Raw genomic sequence first — 25,113 nt, 5'->3', positions numbered from 1 at the left:
AAATACTCCCAATTTTTTACCTAGAGAACATCGATAAAATGAACTAGTGGTGACATTGGTTTAGTTAAATATTAATATTTTCTGTTTTTCAGGTGTCTCTGAGAGAGTTTAAATAGAAGTACAAAGAAAAATGGTGTTACCACCAGGAATATTTTTATCAACTATTTTTATTGTTACAACAACTCTTTTGTACAAAGGGCTATTTTTGTATTGTTTGAGACCTCAGTTGTGATTTTATATGCTCATTAATACTGTTGTGTTGATATAAAAAGAGTGTTAATGCAGAAATTGCAATTTAGTGTATGAATATAAAAGTTGTTATGAATGGATCTCAACCAAGTTCCCATTGAGGTCAAGTGTGCTAGTTCAAATCTTAAATAAAACTGGAGCCGTGTTCTTTACTTCATTCAGCATGATTCTTTTAATTTTCCACTCTCTGCACAATTAGTCTCGTCATAGTACCTGAAAAGAATATGAAGGAAATTTGCTGCTACCACCAAGTATCAATGTCTTTTTGTGATAAGATTTCTATGGTCTGAGGAGTCAACGGCTATTGAAGTTCACCGGTAGTTGGTGTATGTGAACAGAGTTAAGTGTTTAGACATAGTACAGGAAACTCGATGCTGGAGAGAGTTTGAATGTAGTCTTATCTTGTACGGTGTAGGCTGGCGTTGGTCGTTCATCAGTCTCACTTAAGGAATTGACCAAAGTTAAAAGGATTTTGCTTGCAATCTCAGTGTGAGTGATCCTGAGATTTTTAACAGAAATAGACATCTATATAAGACTATCAAGAACAATAGATCCTGGTAGTCTTGAAATGCAAGCTCAGTTTTCTCAACTTCAAAATCTTTGGATGGAAACTGATAAACTTCTGCTGATAGCCTCGTACAAATGTGCTTAGTCTTCTGCAAACTCCCTGAACTACTCATTCAAATTTTACATCGAAAGGTCAACTGGCAATAGGTTGTAATAGGGGTTGACCCCTTTGTATATAAAAGTTAACACAGAACGTAATATATTCTTGACTGAAGCATAGACTTTCCCTTAAATTATTCTCAGCTTCAAATCATCTAATATGAGTATAAACCAGCTAGAATGATGGGGAATGAATTACAGAACACAGCATTGGCCTAGCTCACTTGGCCGCAACAGGAGTTCGATGGAGACCACTAGGGATGGGTTGGTTGTTAATATTGGTTGTCAGTTTTACTGGCTTTGAGCAAAAAACCCCAAACCAAGAATTGATATAAAAAGTCTGTTTTGATTTTTCGGTTGTTCAATAATTTTTCTGGTAATGGTAATTGGTCAGGAGCACATAACAGTTTTATTAGATTTCTGCTTTTACTTTCTACTGATTTTCTGCTTGGACTTTCATATTTTATCACTAGAATAATGATGCAATTACAATACCACTAATACTTTTATCAGGACAGTTAGTTAATAGTTAATAGTTTTTAAGAGTACCTACTCAAGGTCGAGTGAAGTGGTTCCAATATGGATCGAGAAGTTGAGCTCATAAAAATTGTATCAATTATTCCTTTGCAACTTCCTCTATTTATTGCTAGGATAACTATGCAATCCCACACCCATTTAACATTTTATCATGGAAATAATAGTTTTATGATGGCTATTACATTTCCCTTCTGCCTGTACAGTATTTTTATCGTACACATCCAATTAGGCTGGCCACTGTTGTAAAACTGTTTATTTTCCATTTTAAACTTTGTCATATTTATAACTTAAAATAACCTTTGTTTTATGGGTATTCCTATTTTATCTTTTATTTGACACACGCATTTGTAGGTTATGTACTTGGTCTCAAATCTGCCAATGCACTTTGGTACCTTTGTCTCATGTTGTTGTTGTCATAACATACAGCATTCCTATATTATCCTGACAGTTGACAATTGTTAAGATACCATAATTTATTGAGGCCTCTACATGAAGCTCGAGTTATATTTTAAGCATGTGTGGTTCCTTTTGCAAAAGTAGAGAGAAACATTCCAGTAACTAAAAAAAGCCCCAACTGATTAAAAAAACCCCTAACCGAACCATTAAAATCAACAACTGACCTTTCGCTGCAGACAACCCTGAGATTCAGAATACATCATGAAAAAAAACTATGATATAACTCAGTTCCGGCTGTTAATTTTTATTGTCCAATTTTGTATTTGTTTTGTTTTCAAGTGAAATGGTTTTATTTATTTTTACACAACTACGATGGCATGAGGTATTACTAAATCAATATTGCAATTTCTGTGTTACATTTCTTAGGTTCACATAATGTACGTTTTAGTACAGCCTTGTTAATTGTACATAGTTTGTATGTATTCATTTATAATGTCGTTATGTTGAATGTTGAATAGTAATACTATGACGTTTTCATATTTTGGTTGAAAAGTATGTTTTACAAACCATTACACAGTTTAAAGTACCCACAAATTCATGAATTTTGTCAATCTTGAAAAAATCTGTAACAAGTCTTGAATTTTGCGGTCAAACCTTAAAATAGAGATGAGTTGATTTATATCTGCCAAAACTAAAACCATACGATATTTGGCTGGACATTTTAGTGATACAAAATATTTCAGTTTAGTATGTATGTTATGAAACTTCCTAATTCCTTTTAGGAAGACACTCTTTAACTAAATGTTAACTTTTGTTTTTAAGGCCATTGGTTTGCCATGTAACGATACGTTTTTCTGATTTATTTGTCAACTTTTAAGTTATAACTTTAAACAGGTTGATTCTCTTGTTAATATTCTGAATTCAGACTTGGTTAGTTACAGTGTTATGTTAATTTTCCTTTAGTTTGAAGAACCCCCTTAACATTTTATTTTTAAAACTTATACGATGTTTATTTAAGAAGCATGTATTGCAAATACCTTTAACTAAACTTAATGAAATTATGCTGAAATATAATAGAGCTTGATACTACTTTACAACAAGATAAGCAGTAGTTAAGCTGTGAGTCTTTAAAAAAACATTTTGAACTGCTGGAATTGTGCAAGAAAATTTTTTATTCAATTCCTTGGTTTAAACTTCATATTTTAATATTCCATTATTATGTATAAAAATGAAAAAAAAATATATTTTGCAATTTATTTATGTTGAATGATTTTTTATGATACGTTCGGTAAAGTAATCTTTAAATTTCAATCAACTGTTTAACTCTATTTCCTTGTACTGGTAATTTTTTACATGAGTTTTAAGTTTAAATTTAACATTATGACTCTTTGAAACCTTGTTGAAGTTACCTTGAACATGTTATTTAAGTTTTTTTGAATAAACAGTTTTATTCATCCAATTTAATGATTTGTGTATCTTATTCCCTTTTACACTTTCAATTGTTCACTGTAAAACTAAACTGGTTGTTTTACAATTGGTTTTGTGTCTAGTGGTTTTGTGGTTGACTTCAGTGTCCAAAAGTCAATGGTTATGCATACTTATCTATATATATATCATATCTATATCTATTACTTATTTAATACGCAAGCAGGTTTTTTGTGACAGTTACTCCTCCGAAACTACTGAACCGATTTACATGTTCTTGGTGTCATTGGAAAGAGCGTAACGTGAAGTTGTGCAGGAAACTTTTTTTAGGGAAATAATGAGAGAGTGAGGCCCTGGAGCCCTTTAAAGTTTCGTATTTCTCCATAAGATTAACATTGGAAACAAAAATTGTTATGAAACTCCAGCTGTTGTCAGAAATCAAAAGTGAGAAGAAGAGCATAGGTTAATCCTAAACAGTCAATAAGTTTGCTAATATAGTATTATAACAGTTTGTTACAAATATTTACTTAGCAATTGCTCGAATTTGAGCAACAGGGACACTAGTAATATATTAAAAACATGACAGGGTTTTTATTTCATGATTCCGAATCAACCAATCGACAGATTTTCATTATTTTTGTGTTGAAAGAAAGATAATTTTGAGAACTAGGGAATGTCAAAGCCATAATTTTAGTTTAGGTTTACATTTTTTAAAGTTTTAGTTTTAACTCTTAAAAAGTCTAGCAGCCCACTCTAACAATCTAGACTAGCATTTGGTATAATAACACTATTTACCTAACACAACACAAATGTGTGACACAAATTTAACATTTGGATAATAATCATAAACATAGGGTTGACTTTTAAATGCTATGTGTAATGCTTTAATCATTGATACCTCACATAAACATTGGACAAGGTCCCATCATTAGTTGTCAATCAGTACGTTCAGAATAAAAAGACTAAATATACTGATAAAAAGAAAATAACAATACAAAAAAATCTACAATCAATCATTTTAAAATTGACTAACCCTGTGCTATCTCAGATGGGTTACCTAATGTTGGTTCTTATAACCTAGCTGTTCTAAATTATATTTGGTTTTAATTGACTACTTGATTCCTGTACGTAGGATGGGCCAACAGCTCGTATTATTATTATTTCTATATTTTTCATATTTAATATTTTTTTCTATTATATGTTTTTTTCGGTATGCCATTATCTTCCTTAATTATTCACCAATTTCCATAAACAAGGTGTCATTTTAAAACTTGTTTACGCACCTGGAAAAAATATACAAATCACTCAATTGTCAATAGTTATTTGTAAAAACAAACTATCATAGCATTCTGAAAGTAATTAAGACTTGAATTGTTTATTTACATTATTCAATCAGCTGAAACATGTTAATTCAATTAATGAAAACAAACTAATATACAGGGTGAGTTTTAATTGTCCCCCCCAACTTTTTTCTACATTTTTTCAAATATCAATCCCAGACCACTTCTAAACATTGTTGGGTAGTAAGTACTTCATTTTGACAAGGTGGTCGTTTCCGGCCGCCATCTTGGTCCGCCATATTGGATGCAAAATATTTTTTTCAAATGTAAAGGTGGGGTTATGACCCATTGTTTCGAACTAGATTTTTACCCTGATTACAATGCCACAAACCGTTTTTAAAAATCTTGATCCATTCCAAAGCTATGAGGGCTTTTTAAAACTTTATTTTTAGCCCATTTTAACATTGTGCATGTACAAACTAAGACCATAATATCAAAATAGTGCTAGATAAAGATAAGTATACACTACCAGTCATTGTCGACCTATTTTCACTTGGTTATGACAGATGTACTTTTTGGGCCGCCATCTTGGATCCGCCATTTTTAAGTGTGATAAATTATTTTAAACGTGAAGGGGGTGTTGTGAGCCATCATTTCGAACTACTTTTTTAAGCTAAAATCAATGCCGCAATCCGTTTTTGGTTATCAAGTTTTATTTATGAAATATTGCAATTTTTTTGTTAAAAATGTCAATATTTCAAAATCAAAATATGAAAATGAAAAACGGATCATGGAATTGAGTTCAGTTTAAAAAAATGATTCGAAATGATGGGTCGCAACACCCAATTCATATTAAAATAATTTATCACATTTCTGTATTTTTTAAATGGAAATAGATAGAAATATTCTGTTTGTGGCGTTAATTGTTAACAAAGTTTCCGTATTTTTTTACATCAAAAATATTTTTTAACCCCCTTAACAGGGTTGGGGTTGACTATTTTTTTCAAATAGCAACCCCTATTGAGTGACCCCTCATTTTGAAGTATTTGTCAAAAGAAACACAATGACGCAAACCTGAGGTAGATATTTCACCCCTAATATCTACCAGCCTAAATGGCGGGTATTCCAAAATTTGATAAAGCACTGTGCATAAGCGAAAAAGCACCTATTTTGAACACTGGTAAAAATCATGTTAAGTGCACTTGTAATAATGTGAATGGCACATTATAAAACTGCACTCGTTCGCTGCACTCACTTGCCTTCAGGTTTAGCTCGTTCGCTACGCTAACTCGCCTCCAGTTAAAGTTCGTTTCCTACGCTCAGTCATCTTATGGTTGCAAATTAGCTGTTGTCATAAATTCAAAAAAATAATAGTGCTGCACCCTGTTGGTAAACCTATTAAGTTTTTAACGATATTGAACATCACAGAATCAAATCGTTTAGTTGAACCAGCTGTTAAGATTCTTTAATTAAATTTAAATATGAGTACTCATAATTAAGGTTAACATGGGAAACTCCAGAGCCACTGGGGCGGAGCCCTTTTGACAGATCTGCACCAAAATTCACACAAACCATCCTTGAGTAATGCTTAATAATAACTTAAAGTTTCATTACAATCTGTCAAGCGGTTTCGGAGTCCATAAAGGACAAACAAACAAACATACATTGGATTGTATATATACAAACTTTTATTTTTGTACTAGGATTTTTAATATTTTTGTTTATGGGGGTTATTTATGGCCACGAGAAATCGATTGGAGTTGGTCACAAAAATAAAGTTTCGGTCCAACAGCCCTTGGAGGTAACCATGTTATCGTCAATATCTTTTTGTAGCTGCAGTTAATAAAAACAGCTGATAAGGGTATTTTTTGTTTCAATCTATAAATTTATTTAGGTGTATTAAAATGTTTTCTTTGTATCGCCAAAATTTTTTTTATATCGATTACCGTATATAATAAATATTTATTTAGGTAAATAGCTTATCTAATAAGTTTAATGTTTAATGAAATCCGATCTTGCTCGGTCTCCTGGTAATATATATATCTGTGTGTCCGTGAACACGATAACTTGAATAATTTTTGTCCGATTATGATGAAATTTGTTTCAGGTGTAAGGTGGGATGAACTTAAATGACTTCGATCGTACCATGGGAAGGGGTTTTTTACGGGGGGTTTTATGGGGTAAAGATTAATTTTTTCTCATTTTTGACCCTCAAAACACAAAATTTCCTAATTTCTCTCTAGACGTTTTTAAAGAGTTTAAAAAACAAATCAAAGGGTTTTGTACAGTTATTGGTAACAGAAATAATTCAAAAAATTGTAAATGTTATTCTTATAGAGAATATTGTAAAATGTTGTAGTTTGATTGTTTTTAGCGAATTTCCCATATAGGGAATAAGCTGTTACCGTAGTACTCATGGTAAGAAAGACCTGGACCCGGGACCGATTTATTTTTCATTTTGAGGTGCCTAGAGGCCAAAAACACCATCCGTTCAGATTCATATATATATATGTCCTTTAGCTTATACATTTAAATACAACTCGAGCAAAAATGATCCGATTTTGATGAAATTTGGTACAAACGTGTAAACCTACATTTATTTGAACGAGTTCGCGAACCAGCATGATTGGACTTGGGAACGGGGTTTTATGGGGTAAAAATAGGTTTTTCCCATTTTTGACCCTAAAAACACAAAATTTTACAATTTCTTTTCACACCATTTTGTAGAGCACAAAAAAACAAATAATTTAGTATATTGAAGCGTTATTGTGCGCCTAATGGTTACGGAGAAAATTCCAAAAAACTGTAAATTTAAAATCCCCATGTTATTCTTATGGAAAATAAGTCAACTGTTGTAGTTTGCTTGTTTATGAACATATCTTGATCGAATTTGGAAAATACATTAATTTCTTACTAAACTATTAACATTAAAAAACCACCTTTTTACCCTCCCTGTTGCAGCAAACCTAAGTACTTGTTAAACTAATTCTATTTAAATAGGGAATAAATATGATATTTTTAAGGAGGCATTTTAGTGTGAATTCCATAAGGCTAATGGAAATTCGCTTAGTCTGCAGGTTTGCAGCGGCGGGGGTATTTTTTATATATTTTGATCAAACTTGGCAAATTTATTTATTTTATATTAAGCTATTAATTTACTAAAAAAAAAACACTTCATTAGTTTCTTTGTAGCAAACCTCGTTAGCAAAACTCATTAAACGTAATGTTATATAGATTTAATTCAAAATCAATTTAGACAAATGGAAATTGGCTTAGTCAGCAGGTTTGCTTCGGCGGGGGTTTTAGCGAATTTCCCTATAGGGAAGTAGCTATTACCGTAGGTCTCATGGTAAGACTTAGGCCCGGGACCGATTTACTTTTTCATTTTTATGTCCCCAGAGGCCAAAAACACCATTCGTTCAAATTTTTATATATGTATATATATATATATATAGATATATATATAGATTTATATATATATGTGTCCGTGAACACGATAACTTGAGTAATTTTTATCCGATTTTGATAAAATTTGGTTTGAAGGTGTAAGGCGGGATAAACTTGAATGAGTTCGCGATCCAGCATGATCGGACCATGGGAACAGGATTTTATGGGGGGTTTTATGGGGTAAAAATTGGTTTTTCTCACTTTTGACCCTCAAAACACAAAATTTTCCAATTTTTCTCTAAACCTTCTTAAAGAGCTTAAAAAAACAAACAATTCAGTATATCAAAGTGTTTTTGTACGGTTATTGGTTGCGGAGAAAACAAAAAAAATTTTAATTTAAAATTCCCATGTTATTCTTATGGAGAATATTGTAAAATGTTGTAGTTTGCTTGTTTATGGATATCTTTTGATCAAACTTGGCAAATATATTCATTTTATACTAAGCAATAATTATTTTACTTAAAACACACTATTTATTAGTTTCCTTGTAGCAGCAAACCTAGGTACTCGTTAAACCTAATGTTATTTAAATAGACCAATTGAAAATCAATTCAGCCAAATGGAAATTCGCTTAGACGGCAGGTTTGCTGCGGCGGGGGTATTTAATGTTTCAGTGATACTGGTATTTTAGGTAAATAAATGAGACAATGCAAATAGGTTAATACAAGTTTCAATGAATGTTTATGTTTTGTCAAATTTGTTACCAACAGGAAACGGTTTATATAAGTTTTGATTCGGTTCTTTACCAAGGGAAGTAGAACATTCTTCTGTATCCATTAGAGTTTTAATTTTTTACTCATTAAGCCCTTTAGGTTCACTATCTCATAAACCCATGCTAAAAAGGATTATATTATCATGTTGATGAGAAACCTAAGCATGGTCCAAGATTGGTTGTAGCGTTGTAGCTGAAAGAGAAGTTGGCTGACTTGGGCCAAACTGTGATACTAAGCAACAGTCCGTAATCCTTTCAAACTGACTAAGAAGGAATTGGTCGAAAATTTGATCTTGTATTTTTTGTTATTGTTCAATTATACTAAAAATTAGTGATACAAATATATAAAAAATATTTTTTTATGTTGAATATTAAGGGAGATGAAGCTTGAAAGTAGTAAATTTGTCATATTTTGGTACCAATTCACAGGGGGATGGGTAATGCGATTCTCACCAAAATTGGCATTCAGGTGTGAAAAAATAAGATATTTATCACTAGCTATTTAAATTTTTTTTTTTATTTTAAACTTGTTTTTATATTTAAAAAATAGCTTGTCTTTGGGTGAAATTCCTCTATATGTTGGAACTTTTTAAAATGTGATATGTTAACTCGTTTGGGCTGTGAATTCGTACCTTTAATGCCTTGCGCTGGCAGTGCACTACTTGTTGACAGTGTGCCGAGGCTATAGAATACAACGTTAAATGTTTTCTGTTATGTTACATGATGTTAATATATTTTATAGCTCCGGTGTGAGTGTGTCGCCAGCGCAAGGCATCAAAGGTACTAAATCACAGCCCAAACGAGTTAACATATCAAATTTTTTTTTTATTCCAACATTTAGAGGAGTTTTACCCAAAGACAAACAGCTACAGTATTTTTAAAATTTCAAAATTGATTTCAATATTTTTTAAATTTTTTGAAATATAAAAATTTAACCAAATTTTAATTTAAATAGCTAGTGATAATTATCTTATTTTGTCACACCTGAATGCTAATTTTGATGAGAATTGCATTACCCATTCGGACCAAAATATTAAAAAAATTACTACTTTCAAGAAAAAAATATTTCTTATATATTTGTATTTATAATTTTTAGTATAATTGAACAATAACAAAAAACACATCACATTTACGACCAAACGTCCTTAAAAGTTACCTTTGTCATGACTTAAAATAAGGTGCATCGACACTGGACAGACGCTTACAAAGGAAGGATTGTACGTGCCAGACCCCACCCACATTTTTTTACACATTCAGTTTTTGTGGCTTTGTCAAGGGTGCGCTTTTTCAGTGAAAATCATGTCTGTATAAAAACAAAGCCATCAACACAAAAATCGTAAATGGCCATATTATTATATTGAATATTTAAGTAATCAAAGATTGTATAGTCAAGGAGTTATGGATTTTTTTTTCAAAGGGTAGTTGAAACTAAATCTGAAATGTATTTAAGTATTCAACAAGCCATGAGAACATCTTTCTATCAAAATCTATTTTGTTCAGTAGTAAGCAATGAGGAATGTGAGAGATTCTACATTTACCAGTTAAGAGGAGGAATAGGAATAATAACAAAGAATTCAAATTATATGTTTAAATTGTCTCACGACGGATGAAAAATTCTAACATCTTGTTTAAAAGAAAAAACAAAATTTTGTTTTGATTCACATGATTATGCCCTAAATTTGTTGTTAAAGTCATGTAAAGAAGTCAAGAAATCCATAGAAGAAGTTTTATTCAGACAGCATTTGGAAACATTCTCAGAAAACCGGCATAAAAATATAATGAGCAATGCAGGACCTAAAGCAAAACATGATACATTTAATGTATTTCTGAAAAATTACATAATCAAAAAGATCTTGTTTGTTTTTGGTCTCATAACAGTACAGTAAACCCATGAATAACCAAAATAAAGGAAACAAAGACCTTTCGGTTGTTCAATGGTAGGGGTTTAAAAGCTATGCCTGTTTAATAAATCTAAAATAGTTTTTTAAGTGATTTTAGTTACTGACTTGTAAAACTGTAAACACAAAATGTATTTCTTAAAATCAACAAATTATGCTATAGGGAAGTACCATAGCTATTGCCATAGGTAATAGATGTAGAAAGAACTACATCTGGGAAGGATTTACTTTTAAATTTTGATGTCCCCAGAGGCCAAAAACACTATTTGTTCAAACTTTTACAAATGTGTTCGTGAACACACACAATAAATTGAGTAATTTTTCAATTTTGATGGAATTTAGCATGAAAGACTGGGTGGGTTAACTTTAATGAGTTGGCAAACTAGAAAGACAGGTCATAGACCTTTAAAATTTTCCAAAACTTGATTTTTTTAAAATTTTTAACCTTTTTAAAATGGAAATGCTCAATTTTCATTACAGCAATCTATTGGAGCTTAAAAAGAAACAATTTTGAAGGCCTACCTTGAAGCATTTTTGTACAATAATTGAAGGTAGGTAAATAGAAAATAAAAAACTGTACTTTAAAAATTCCATGTAATTTTCATGGAGAAAAATCTGTTGTAGTTAGCTTGTTAAAGGTTACCATTTTGCTAAAAAATGTGGCAAATTTATTGATTTCATTCTATACTAATAACGTTTTATAAAAAAAAAACAAAAAAAAACACACAAACAGACAAACAACCGACAATCAGTCAAATTAAAATTTGCTTAGTCTGCAGGTTTGCTGCGGAAGACGTATTTTTAACTCTATCCACATCACGGTATGAGATCCATATTGTCTTCATCTGTTTTATTACTTTCTTTTGACTAAGCCGAACCAATTATTTTCACTACAGAAAGCAGTTTCCATTGTCTAGCATGTTTTCTAATTTATTCAATTTTTTTATAATGGTTAGGGTTAAATCAATTTTTGATTTCACGCTATTCGGTTGAATGAAGTTTAATATTAGTATTGGGTATACAAGAGAAATCCAAAGAGGAAATTTACATATGATTTTTATTTAAGTAAAAGTGTAATTTTACAGGTTTATAGGTTGGACTTAGCACAATACACCCAACAGTGAACCAACAAGTTCATAAAACATAATATCCTCCTCTTACTGAGCAACATCAGTTTAGCAGACTTTCATACGGCGGTTAATTGATGATACAACAGAACTCACTCTTTGACAAGTACTTTAAAAGTAAACATTTACATACAGCCTATTATCATCAATCACATTTACTTATAATAAACCCAATCAACACATTTATGAAACAGTAACAAAAATAAAAAGTGATCTCAGGAGCTAACAAATCTACAAGGTAAGATTAATGATCTACATTAATCCATCTTACCTGCTTGACAAGTCAGTGTGTGAGAGCCTAGCTGCTCGATAATATAGTTGGTTAAATTAAACCATTTACATGGAATTTAATTAAACCGTTTCTTTTCAAAAGTCTACAACCCAAGTGTTAAGACGTGTCATGCTAAGTTGCTTTTTAACAAAACTATGTACACATATTCAGCTGTAGGTAGTTAAAGATAATGTATTTGAGTCCCTTTTCACTGACTAGGTGAACCTTCCTCTATGCCAAGGTGTTCTCTGGTACTAGGATTTTAGCTAATGTGGAAATCGAGAGCTAAGTAAGGCAAAACCATGTTCATGACTAATTTTACCTTATTACTTAAGAATATTCACTTTCAATAAATCACTGTTAAAATGTATAGTATTTTACTTCTGTTAGACTATAATAGGTTAATCAAGCTTTGGAATTTTATCTCACATCATATTTTTTTATGCCGTACAGTAATAAAAGTTATACAGATATACATCATGGAATCCGGTATTCTAAAAAAAAGTATGATTTTGATACTGTGAATGATTTCTGGTTTCATTAATTACAAACAATAGTTAATTCGTTATTGCGAAACACTGTAACACTTATTAGCATTTTAAAGGCCATTATTACAAAAATAATAAACTATAAAATATACACCTCGTTTCAAAGAAAAGAAACGTAAATAAATAGTTGTGACTGTCCAAATGAATTGAAATTAAGATAAATAACAGTTCAGCAGTCTAAGAAGTTAGCTGCCATGAGTAGTTCGAGAGCGATTTGAGGAGCGATTGGGAACTCCGGAATCTCAGTAGAGCTGTTAGTGTAGCGAACCTTGTAAGTGAAGTACATACACACCTTCTGGAGTACATGTGACCTGTAAACAACTCCACTCATATTAGACAGCTGGCTGAAGAAAGCTTTATAAGGGAGGCCACGTTACCGGCTATAGGAGGTCATATGTAACTTTAGAACTATAATCTGTATGATGGAACCTGTTTTTTGACCCTCTGTCTACCTGGGACTAGCCCAGGACTTACACCATTGGCCAGTCCCCAGATAGACGGTGGAACAGGAGACAGGCTCCATTATACATACAAGCTACAAATACTCTATTATCACAGTAAATAAAGTTTATATCTGATATAGTAAAAGTACATAACATATACTCCTAGGTGCAGACTGGAGTGAACAAGCTTAACTAGCTTGAGAAAGTAGCCAGGGTGTCACAGCGGTTAGAGGTCGATGGACTGCTCTGCGACAATGGGTTATCGGTTTTTCTTGAATATCTTAGCTGTTTAAAGGGTTAATATTACTGGTAGTATACAATAGGTTGTGTAATGTACTAAACATAAAGACACACTTACGGAATTTCCCTGAAGTGAATTTCATTAGTTTCGTTCTCAGCGAATTGACCGGGTCCGCTGAGCATAGCCTTGATAGTGCCAGACATGAGTGCATGTTCTCGCTTCACAATAAACTCGTGACCGTCTGAAGATATTAGCTTAACATACATTGCATCTGGGCCCTCACAGCCGCCATATACCTTCTCCTCCTCCTGAAAAACCATAAGACATACTATTAGTATGAGGAGTGACACTAATTTAGTTTAGAGATTAGTTACATATAGTTTAAAATAGGCCTACCTTGAAGAAATACAGTGGTTAAACCGCTCAGTGATTAATGCTCAATGTTTGCATTTGAAACTCATAGGAAAAAAACTCATTATTAAAGAAGAAAATAATTAACTGTTGTTCAATAATTGGTCTGCGTGTCAGATAGGGCCTATCCTAGAATGGGCTCGCCTGATGACTTCCCCCCGGAAAACTACCCCCCCAAGCAGGTTCCTACGTCATATTGACGTCAGAGACCGGGGGGGCAGTTTTCCAGTCACGGACACTCAAATTTAGTTGTCAAACAGTTCTAATCTAACCTAACCTAACCAACCAAACTTGCTGTAACATTTCGAAAATCGGTTTTATATTCACCACATGCCTTTTCTATTATCCAACGGAATTACTCGAATTAAAATTAAAATTACATAGCACGATTTGTCTAGGGGGGGTAGTATTCCAGTCGCGGACACGGCTTCCATATTGGTTAGTTAGCAGATTTTGTGACGTCACGTTTCACCTGGGGGGGGGTAGTTTTCCGGGGGATAGTATTCCGCATCCCCCTAGAATGTGACGCCTCTCAAGAATACACAGCAACACAAGTTTTAAAATATTCTAGCACTTAAAGCTTTACCATGCAAGGATAGGTATTACGTAATGTGTTTCACACTTAATGTTTTATACTATCATGCAATAAGGCCTAAGGTTTTCATATAAAATTCAACTTCAGTTTGAACACTTTTTGCAAAGCTATTTTGGGGAAATGTTCTTATAGTTCCTTAATTATTGCCCGACTTTTTAAATATTAATTCTGCCTTTAAGAGTCCTTAGAGCCTGGACGTTCTAACTCGTTAAACAATTAAAAAACTACAAAGACAGTTTCTTATCTCACAGTATACTAGATATTTGGATTACAATCACTTTGATGTTTGAAAAAATATTTTGAGATGATAACTCTTCAGCGGCTGTTTGAAATTAACAAAATTAACATTGCTCTTATGGCGGGCAAATCCAAGATGGCCGCTAGCTTTCATGGACTCCCTTGTAGAACAATCCAAAACTACAATGAACATTTCTCACAGTATACTAAATATCAAAATTATGATCACTTTGGTGTTTGAAAAAAATATTTTTGGACAATAAATAACTCTTCAGCAGGTGTTAAAAATTATCCAAGACTGTCGCTAGCCTCCAAGGAGTCTTAAGTTGATTTTTTATACCAGTTCATTGGCCATAGGAATCCTTTTACTATGGTGGTTCATAGATATAATACAGTAGATTAACAAATTTTCAATTCCATTTGGGACCGCCTTACTTAGCTTGGACTGTAGCCTATTATTCCTAATGATACAATGTACACACCATGACTCAACAGTGCTTGTTATAACAGCATTCATTTATAGCAGGCAAAGTCAACAAGATTTGAATCTCTGAATGAACGTGTAGAGCTGCACTAGGCCAAAGCATCTGTTAAACTTAGTTTTGAATAGGCTACCTCATAGCCTGAATAAAAAATCTGATTAACTTAAATATGTTCAGATTAGCAAGCGTGGTAGGCTAGTAAGCAACAGATTTTCATATCAATTTTAGTTTATATTATAGTTTCAGCGACATCAGAATTAAAATAGACTGGCTATGTCATAAGCCTTTACATTGCGGGAATTGAAGCCATGTTGGCCATCTTGGATAGGTGTAGAAACGTCGAGCGGGCCTAGAGAAGTGTAAAATGTTCAGTGCTCCCTTTTCATTTTTACTGTTGTTTTGTTTTATTACCTAAAAATGCTCTAAATGCTTTGAACCTTTACATACTTGCTATAAATTCTAGTATAGGATGCTAATGGTAGGCCTATGTTTGTAATCAGAAAATTAAAATGGTTTGACATTATAAAAATTAAATTAAGTTCAAACTGTTTCATACATTTTAACTGGTGACATCTAAAAGTTTTGTTGCTAGGAAGTTTATTGTTTTTAAGGCAGGAGTTATGTGAGCGAGAGAAATGTTGCCAGAATACTATATTTTCTGAAACTTATTTGTAGAAAAAAATAGCTGTTGTAGTTTGATAATACAACAGGTACACAAGCTTCGTAATGCTAATTCGTTCGCGGCAACTTGAACGCACGCCCGGCCTCTACTTGCCGGGTCGACTTGCCCAGCTTCGAGATTCCAAATTATGTACCCAGGAAGGTATTATCATACTAGAAAATACCCCCGCCGCAGCAAACCTGCAGGCTAAGCGAATTTCAACTTGTCTGATTACATTTTTACTCAAATATTTCCATAAATAAGATATATTTATTCCCTATTTAAATAACATTAAATTTAACAACTGCTTAGGTTTGCTGCTACGGGGAAGGTAAAAAGTGTTTTTTGACCATACGTGAATAGTATGGGATGAAATAAATAAATTTGCCAAATTTTATCAATATATATCCATAAACAAGTAAACTACAACAATTTTTATTTTCTCCATAAGAATAACATGGGAATTTTAAATTAAATTATTTTTTAATTTTCTCCGTGACCGTTAGGCATACAACAGCGCTTCAATATACTAAATTATTTCTTTTTTTAAGCTCTACAAAATGGTTTAGAAAAAAATTGCAAAATCTTTTGTTTTTAGGGTAAAAAATGGGAAAAACACATTTTTACCCCATAAAAGCCCCCATAAACCCCTGTTCCCATTATGCTGGATCGCGAACTCGTTCGAATAAACGTAGGTTTACACGTTTGTACCAAATTTAATCAAAATCGTATCATTTTTGCTCGAGTTATCGCGCTAACGGACACACATATATATATATACTAAGCAAATCAAAATACCACAGTACCCTAAAAACATTTTATTTTATATTACTTACATGTTTCGGACATTAATGCCATGATCACAGTATAGTATATAACCTATTAGTTTCTTTTATTTACAAACATTATTAGACATTTCTTATTAAAGAACAGGTGATAACTTTTAAAAGTTATCACCTGTTCTTTAATAAGAAATATCTAATAATGTTTGTAAATAAAAGAAACTAATAGGTTATATACTATACTGTGATCATGGCATTAATGTCCGAAACATGTAAGTAATATAAAATAAAATGTTTTTAGGGTACTGTGGTATTTTGATTTGCTTAGTAACATTTAAAGTAGCCCTCATTGATGTATACAATAACAAAATATATATATATAATATATATATATGAATTTGAACGGATGGTGTTTTTGGCCTCTAGGGACCTCAAAATGAAAAAAAAATCGGTCCCGCGTCCAGGTCTTACCATGAGTACTACGGTAATAGCTTATTCCATATATGGGAAATTCGCTAAAAACATACTCTTAGTATAAGTTATGGTATGATATGTTTTTTGGTAACATTTAAAGTCTATTAACCACATTATATTAGTATTTATATTGACATACATTTGCATAGAAAATGACAACCAACTACACACATAATTCACCATGTGGGGTCACTTGGGGTTTGTTGTAAGGCCCATAAAAGGATTAAAATACAAACACAGTCATTATCAAATCAGGGATCTGTGTATAATTATTAAATCAAATACCGATACTACATCGAATTGCTGGTAGCAAAACAAAAACTGTTCGTGCTAAATTAAGGTGTTTATATAGTTTTATTTCATCCATACCCACATGACCAAATTTACGTACAAGTTTATCTATACTTATTTAATACGCAAGCACGATTTTTGTGACAATTACTCCTCCGAAACTACTGAACCGATTGGCATGTTTTTGGTGTCATTGGAAAGAGCGTAACGTGAAGTTGTGCAAGAAACTTTCTTTTTAGGTAAATAATTAGAGAGTGAGGCCCTGGGGCCCTTTAAAGTTTCGTATTCCTCCATAAGATTTAACATGGGAAACAAACATTGTTTTGAAACCCCAGCTGTTGTCAGAAATTAAATATTAAATAATTGGTCTCCATGGAAGCATGAGAAAATTCACAATGTTTACATTTGCTTTGACATTTTATTGTAAACAACTAGAACTGTCAAATGTCTATCTAACAAATTCCGACAGCTGATCCAAAAAAAAAGTATTTTCCTTCCACCATGTAAAACAACTATGTGGTAGGTTTATTTAATCTTAAACTTTATGATAGATTATTTATTATAAATCGATTTCAATGATTATGAAACAGATTTTTCCCATTGCGAAGCAAAAATTAATAGTGAGAAGAAGAACATATGTCAAACAGTCATTGAGTAAATTATCTATGTTGTATTAAAAATGTGTTTAGTTTTGGATGTTGGTTTGTGTTAAATGATATCGGTGATTAGTTATTGCATTTTTATTCTAAGGATTTTGCATATGAGTAAGCCTGTGATAAATAACACCATTTCAGAGTTCTGCCAGTTTTTGCCTAACTCTATCCTGTAGAGTTTAAAGTAGCATACACCTTATTGTCTACATATTGGCCAAACAACTTAGGTACGGTACTTTATAAAAGCTGACAGCCTTTTTACGTTGACTTAAATTGTAAGCTTACCTTTTCCCGTACGTGGGCAGATTGATTGTTTAAAATTAACCCTTTAAACTGGAATAGGACTGTCATGTAAATTGTGAGTATTTTTATCAGTCAATAATCTTTTAGTTGACTCTTTTAAAATCATCAGAAATTATGACTGTTATTAGTTTTTAAACAAGTTATTTGTTTATAAATAACTCCTGTACTTCTTTGCAATTGCTCGATTTCGAGCAACATGTACACTAGTTTAACTTAAGTTAAAACTTATGTTAACACTGTTATTAATATCTAAAGTTATTATCTGGTTATATCTGGCTATTTTTAGCGAATTTCCCTATAGGGAAAAGTAGCTATTACCGTAGGTGGCATGGTAAGACCTAGGCCCGGGACCGATTTACTTTTTCATTTTGATGTCCCCAGAGGCCAAAAACACCATTCGTTCGAATTTTTATATATATAGATTTATATATATAGCCTATATGTGTCCGTGAACGCGATAACTTGAGTAATTTTCGTCCGATTTTGATGAAATTTGGTTTAAAGATGTAAAGCGAGATAAACTAGAATGAGTTCGAGAACCAGCATGATCGGACTATGGGAACAGGGGTCCCATGGGGGGTTTTATGGGGTAAAAATAGGTTTTTCCCATTTTTTACCCTAAAAACTCAAACTTTCACAATTTCTTTCTAAACCTTTTTGTAGAGCTTAAAAAAACAAATAATTTAGTATATAGAAGCGTTGTTATGTGCCTCATGGTTACGGAGAAAATTTTAAAAAATTGTAATTTTAAAATTCCCATATTACTCTTATGGAGACTAAGTCAACTGTTGTAGTTTGCTTGTTTATGAACATATTTTGATCAAATTTGGAAAATACATTAGGCTAATTTCTTACTAAACTACAGTACCTATTAACATTTTACATTAAAAAACACTTCTTTACCCTCCCTACTGCAGCAAACCTAAGTACTTGTTAAACTAATTCTATTTAAATAAGGAATAAATGTGATATTTTTAGTGTAAATCCAATCAGGCAAATGGAAATTCGCTAAGTCTGCAGGTTTGCTGCGGTGGGGGTATTTAACTGAGGTTCCCTATTTCTTGTTTATTTTTGGCGACAGCGACTTACTTTACTAGAACTAAGGTGAAATGGACTAATTTAGGCGGGTCAATCCATTACAAATCATACAGAATAAATATTTTTTGTTGCTTCACATTTTTAATTTTTATGAAACTTTCCTTGAAACTTTTTATGAAACTTTCCTTTTTATGAAAATTGTTACAACTGTATCAATAGAATTGACATGCAAGTGTTAAAATTTTTTTCCTCTCAAAATTTTTTTTGGCGGCCATTTTTGTTTGAGCAAAACACGCGTTTTTTACAAAAATCAACGTTTACTAAATATTTAATAGCTTTTTTATTTTTCAAGATATCAGGACAAATTAAAATTGATACTGTATATAATAAATGACATAAATATGTTGTCTAGCATGTAAAATGCTAAAATGTAAAAAAAAGATTTCAGCGGTGAAAATGTTATTTTCCCTGCAATATTTTCATAAGAAAAAGTAATTACTCACCTTTAATATTTTTTGTATTTTAAAGTTGGCATATGAGACAGTCTTAATCTCAAGTTTGGGTTATGAAAGTCTTATCCTTTTTTCTTTATAGGTCCATAAATATGGTAGATTATCCGATTCCCGCCATTTTCGAGATCTTATATCATAAAAGGGACTGAACCAAAATCAATAAGATTTCTGCCATAAGTACTTGTAGTTGTTGTAATTATGATGTATAAGTTTGATCACTGAGACTCAACTAGTTTAGAAGATATGCAGCATCAAAGTTGGGCGAAAATAGCGTAACAAGTAGCGTTAGAACAAGTAGTCGACTAAGCTAATCAGTTTATATTTACTTGTTTTTAAAGGGTATGTTACTATGTTACAATCATTTACACACAAATAAAACTTTAATAGATTAAATGGAGGCTTACACAATGAACTTTCATGTTCATCTTGGTTTTATTGACACTTTTTCAAGAAACGTATGGATTAAAAATGTTTAACCGTTTCTGATAAGACGTCAAACCGAGTTTAAAAAATGTCATGGGGATCACATTCCCTTATACAGTATTGATTCAATATTTATTCAAAGAGTTGAATAAAGTTGAAATCTCATTGCACAGTTTTTGTGAAATATTGTAATTTCTTCCAGATGTGGTTGATAACTCTAATGGATATTCCGTATTTCTGGGTAATATTCCGTAGAACTATTTCAACTGGAACCCAAAAAGTGTCATTTGTTAAGAGTTTAAATGATGTGTTGGGTCCTGATGGATGGAAAAAGTGAACCAGGACGTCCTTGTTGTCTTCATTCTTGTCTTGTATTTTGCCAATCTACCACTTCTCATCATAAATATACGCAATGTTGTCTTGATTGTTAAAGGATTAAATGTTAGTGAACGGTATTGATGTAGGCTGGTCTTCGAAATTGTGTAGATTTTGATGTTTGAAAACATCTGATTTGGTTGTCACTTAGTGGGAAAAACCTAGGGAAATTTCTTGTACCTGTTACAGGCAAGCAGCATTCGAACCTGCCTACCTTTAAGTTGCTCTTCCCATTCTTCAATTTCTTTCGATGTAACTTATATGTATTTTATACCCGTGATTTTTTTCAGTGCAGAATTTCAAAATTTCTTCTGGGTTCAGTATTTGGTTTTGATACAGTTTTTGCATACTAGCTCTTGTTACTTGTGTTGTTTGTGTTTTGAATATAAAATGGTGGGCCTTTAGGGACATAAGTTTATCAATCAAGCCTTCTATGAACTCCTCACATGGCAAGATACGAGAAGTAACAAGAGCTAGTATGCAAAGACTGTATTAAAACCAAATACTGAACCCAGAAGAAATGTTGAAATTCTGCACTGAAAAAATACGGGTATAAAATACATATAGGTTACTTACTTACTTACTTACTGCAGTGGCCATAGGTACCCCAAGTGGTACTTGGCCTCGCCTACACATTGCCTCCAGCCTTCTCTGTCCTGCGCCTGGTCTTCATTTCTACCCAGCTTCCTCAAGTCCCGTCGCACCTGGTCCTTCCATCTCAGTTTAGGCCTGCCTGGTGGCCTTCTGCCTTCTGGGTCGTTCCTAAATACACTGCTTAAGGTTGTGCCATGTTCTCTTCTGAGGACATGACCCGCCCACCTAATGCGTCTGCTTTTTACCTCAGCTGTTATATCTGGGTCTTTATATAGCTCTCTTATTTCGAAATTATGTCTAATTCTCCAGAATCCATCTTCTTTAGTTGGGCCATATATTTTCCTAAGAATTTTGTTTTCAAAAGTTACTAACCGTTTTTCTGATTTTTTGCTCATTACCCAACACTCAGATCCATACATTAGTGTCGGTCTAATTATAGTTTTATAAACTCTTACTTTAGTATTGCGGGATAACAGCTTTGAGCTCAAAATTTTGTTACATGCATGGAGGCTTCTGTTTGCAGCATTGAGTCTGTTAGTTATTTCCAGTTCTTCATTATTATCATTTGTTAATAAGACTCCCAGGTAGGTGAAATTGTTCACTTTTTGGAAAACATGGTTTTCTATCTGCAGGACTTCATTGTCCTCTTCTTGGTCATCTCGTCTACCACATTGCATATATTTAGTTTTTCTATCATTTATTTCAAGGCCAGCCTTTTTCGTTTCCTCAATCAATATTCTGACTAGATCTTCTAAGTCTTGTTTTGTATGTGCTAATATCGCAACATCATCCGCAAAGGCTAAAATATTTATTTTCTTTCCTATCTTTATCCCTACCTCTGAACTTTTAACTTTCTGTAGTGCTTCTTCTAGAGCAATGTTGAAAAGTATTGGGGATATTCCATCTCCCTGTCTCACTCCAGTGTCTACTGAGAAAGCCTCTGACACTTGTCCTTCCACTTTTACTTTACATTTTGAGTCTTGGACACTTAATGAGGCCATTTTTATAAGTTTTTTTGGAATTCCCTGTTTTTCCATTACTTTCCATATTCTTTTTCTGTCTAAACTGTCGTAAGCTTTTGTAAAGTCTATGAAAATGCAGTAGAAAGATTGTTTAACCTAACCTTGTTTAACATATAGGTTACATCAAGAGAAATTGAAGAATGGGAAGAGCAACTTAAAGGTAGGCAGGTTCAAATTCTGCTTGCCTGTAACAGGTAGCCTACAAGAAATTTCCCTAGGTTTTTCCCTTTAAGTGACAACCAAATCAGTTGTTTTCAAACATCAAAATCTACACATTTCGAAGACCAGCGAACATCATTACAGTTCACTAACATTTAATCCTTTAACAATCAAGACAACATAGCAAGTATTTATGACGAGAAGTGGTGGATTGGCAAAATACAAGACAAGAATGTAGACAACGAGGACGTCCTGGTTCACTTTTTCCATCCATCAGGACCCAACACATCATTTAAACTCTTAACAAATGACACTTTTTGAGTTCCAGTTAAAATAGTTCTACAGAATATTACCCAGAAATACAGAGAAATACAGAAATTAGAGTTATCAACCACATCTGGAAGAAATTACAATAGGTATTTCACAAAAACAGTGCAATGAGATTTCAACTTTATTCAACTTTTTGATTAAATATTGAATCGATACTGTATAAAGGAATGTGATCCCTACGACATTTTTTACACTCGGTTTAATGTCTTATCAGAAACGGTTAAACATTTTTAATCCATACGTTTATTGAAAAAGTGTCAATAAAACCAAAACATGAAAGTTCATTGTGTAAGCCTCCATTTAATCTATTAAAGTTTTATTTGTGTGTATATGATTGTAACATAGTAACATACCCTTTAAAAACAAGTATATATAAACTGATTAGCTTAGTCGACTACTTGTTCTAACGCTACTTGTTACACTATTTTCGCCCAACTTTGATGTTGCGTATCTTCTAAACTAGTTGAGTCTCAGTGATCAAACTTACATCATAATTACAACTACAAGTACTTATGACAGAAATTTGATTGATTTTGGTTCAGTCCCTTTTGTGATAGGCCTATAAGATCTTGAAAATGGCGGAAATCGGATAATCCACCATATTTATCGACTTATAAAGAAAAAAAGGATAAGACTTTCATAACCCAAACTTGAGGTTTAGACTGTCTCATATGCCAACTTTAAAATACAAAAAATATTAAAGGTGAGTAATTACTTTATCTTATGAAAATATTGCAGAGAAAATAAAATGTTCACTGCTTAAATCTTTATTTAGGCTACCTACGTTTTAGCATTTTACATGCTAGACAACATATTTATGTCATATCAATTTAAAGTCCATTTCTTGCTGAATATTTTGGTTTTCAATCTGTCCTGTTATCTTAAAAAATAAAAAAGCTATTAAGTTAAATATATTTAAACGCGCGTTTTGCTCAAACATAAATGGCTGCCAAAAAAAATTTTGAGAAAATTTTTTTTTAACACTTGCATGTCAGTTTTATTGATACAGTTAACATTTTATTAAAGTATCATAAAAATTAAAAATGTTGAGCAACTATGCCTTATGCAACTATGACTTTAAATGGATTGACCCAGGCCTAACTTAAGTTTATAAACTAGAATTCTCAAATTATTAGAAATGAAGATTCCTATACCACTTAAATGCAAAGTTTAAGCCTAAGTTAATTGGCACAAAGGGAAGGCAAACCCAAAGTAAGTTAATGTTGTTCAAAGGTTTATTGCGGACATTTATTTTAGAGTAATCACATAACATTTAGATTTGTATGCTGACTTCAGATTATGCATGAAATAACAGTTAAGACCATGCATCATTAGTGTCATGTTGCTAAAATGAATAAGCTACCAGCCTAAATGAAATAAATAATACGCAATAAACAAAGATAAGATAGTGCCTAAATAAGGTTATCAAGAACAAAAACATAATTTAAAAAACTAAAAAGGAATAAATTAAAATATCTACTTTGTATGGTCACCATTTCAATGAAAAGCATTAAAGTAAAGTATTAAAGTTGGCTATTCCTAAAACGTATCCCTAACCAAATAAAGAAACCTAGCCTAAGTTAGCTCCTAACTTTTAGAGTGAGGTTTTGTATTAACGTGATCTATTATTAGATATAAATAAATAGAGTAATTTTAAGTTCGGATATGATACTTGCCTTTTTATCTTCAATCATGTCCCCTGACATTGTAATTTAATTCTGAAACAAAGGAAGAAATTACATCTAACTGCTAAGTCATTAATCCATGTAGGTTATGTTTATTTTGAATGCCACTGGACTTAAAATCACTTGTTATATTGCATTAAGAATACAAATAGTAAACAATTCATATAATATTGAAACAATACTAGAGTTAATACAAATTCAGAAGCAAATAACTTAGGAGTTATTAAAATTTTAAAATTACCTATTTACTACGAGGATTCACGTCCTTCGAGTTGGTTGAGTTGAAGTTAAAGCTTTTTATTTCGATTTCGACATAACTTTAAACTTCTTCTTGGGCTCTCTATTTTATAGTGAATCAGGAAAGGAGCGTTTGGTTTAATTAGTCTTTCTGCTAAGCTTAGGTCATTGACGTAAGATCATGTAAAAACAATTGCTGCAAGCTATTTTAAAACGTTTTTATTAGCTCGCTTTTTTGTCCGGTACAAATTTTGCAATTGATTTTATACTAAGTTCCCGATGAGCCAGAGACTTGAAACTTGAAACATACTTCCAAATGATCCATTTGGAATGAGCCACTATCTTCAGTCATGACGAAACACTCAACACCAGGTACGATGAAGCGTGGCTGTTGCACGACTGACTGACGGGAAAAACAGCCGAGTGTGGCAGGGTTGCTGGCGACAATTCCCGCCGAAGAAATAGGCCCAGTCCCATTCCACCGCGACTGTCACGGGCGGCAACTTCACTGAGCGACAATACCCTACCGGTGTGGCACCCTCCATTCCCTTGAGTTCTATTGAGTTGATCCCTTGAGTTCTATTTCTGGCGCGATGGAAACCGACTAAC

At 32.5% G+C, this 25,113-nt stretch overlaps 2 protein-coding genes across 2 annotated transcripts in view; one reads left to right on the top strand and one right to left on the bottom strand.

Moving 5' to 3' along the window:
- LOC128994687 (uncharacterized) overlaps positions 1-3,186 on the top strand; it is a 74,233-nt gene extending 71,047 nt beyond the window's left edge. The window contains exon 25 of the mRNA XM_054419411.1: positions 93-3,186. The gene's annotated coding sequence lies outside the window, so the exon portion shown is untranslated. The remainder of the gene's footprint in view (positions 1-92) is intronic.
- Positions 3,187-11,649: 8,463 nt separating this feature from the next.
- Positions 11,650-24,595, bottom strand: LOC128995395 (elongin-C). The gene is made up of 4 exons (XM_054420404.1): positions 24,509-24,595; positions 24,259-24,300; positions 13,358-13,548; positions 11,650-12,867 (listed from the first exon to the last, which is right to left on the bottom strand). Exons 2-4 carry the CDS (start codon positions 24,286-24,288, stop codon positions 12,726-12,728), a joined length of 363 nt encoding a protein of 120 aa, XP_054276379.1. The 5' UTR covers positions 24,289-24,300; positions 24,509-24,595; the 3' UTR covers positions 11,650-12,725.
- Between the last annotated feature and the right edge of the window lie 518 nt (positions 24,596-25,113).

Source organism: Macrosteles quadrilineatus, unplaced genomic scaffold (genome assembly GCF_028750875.1).
Source record: "Macrosteles quadrilineatus isolate MER2022 unplaced genomic scaffold, UCM_ALF_1.0 Scaffold_5__1_contigs__length_97177068, whole genome shotgun sequence".
In the NCBI taxonomy this organism is placed as follows: Eukaryota; Metazoa; Arthropoda; class Insecta; order Hemiptera; family Cicadellidae; genus Macrosteles; species Macrosteles quadrilineatus.
Note: the sequence above shows the minus strand (reverse complement) of the source record. Positions and strands in the feature narration are given on the sequence as shown.

Coding starts and splice junctions, on each gene's coding strand:
- LOC128995395 (XM_054420404.1), bottom strand. CDS start 24,288: ATGTCAGGGGACATGATTGAAGATAAAAAG. Junction 13,549..24,258: donor ACATGATTGAAGATAAAAAG/GCAAGTATCATA, acceptor ATGGTTTTTCAG/GAGGAGGAGAAGGTATATGG. Junction 12,868..13,357: donor ATTCACTTCAGGGAAATTCC/GTAAGTGTGTCT, acceptor AGTTGTTTACAG/GTCACATGTACTCCAGAAGG.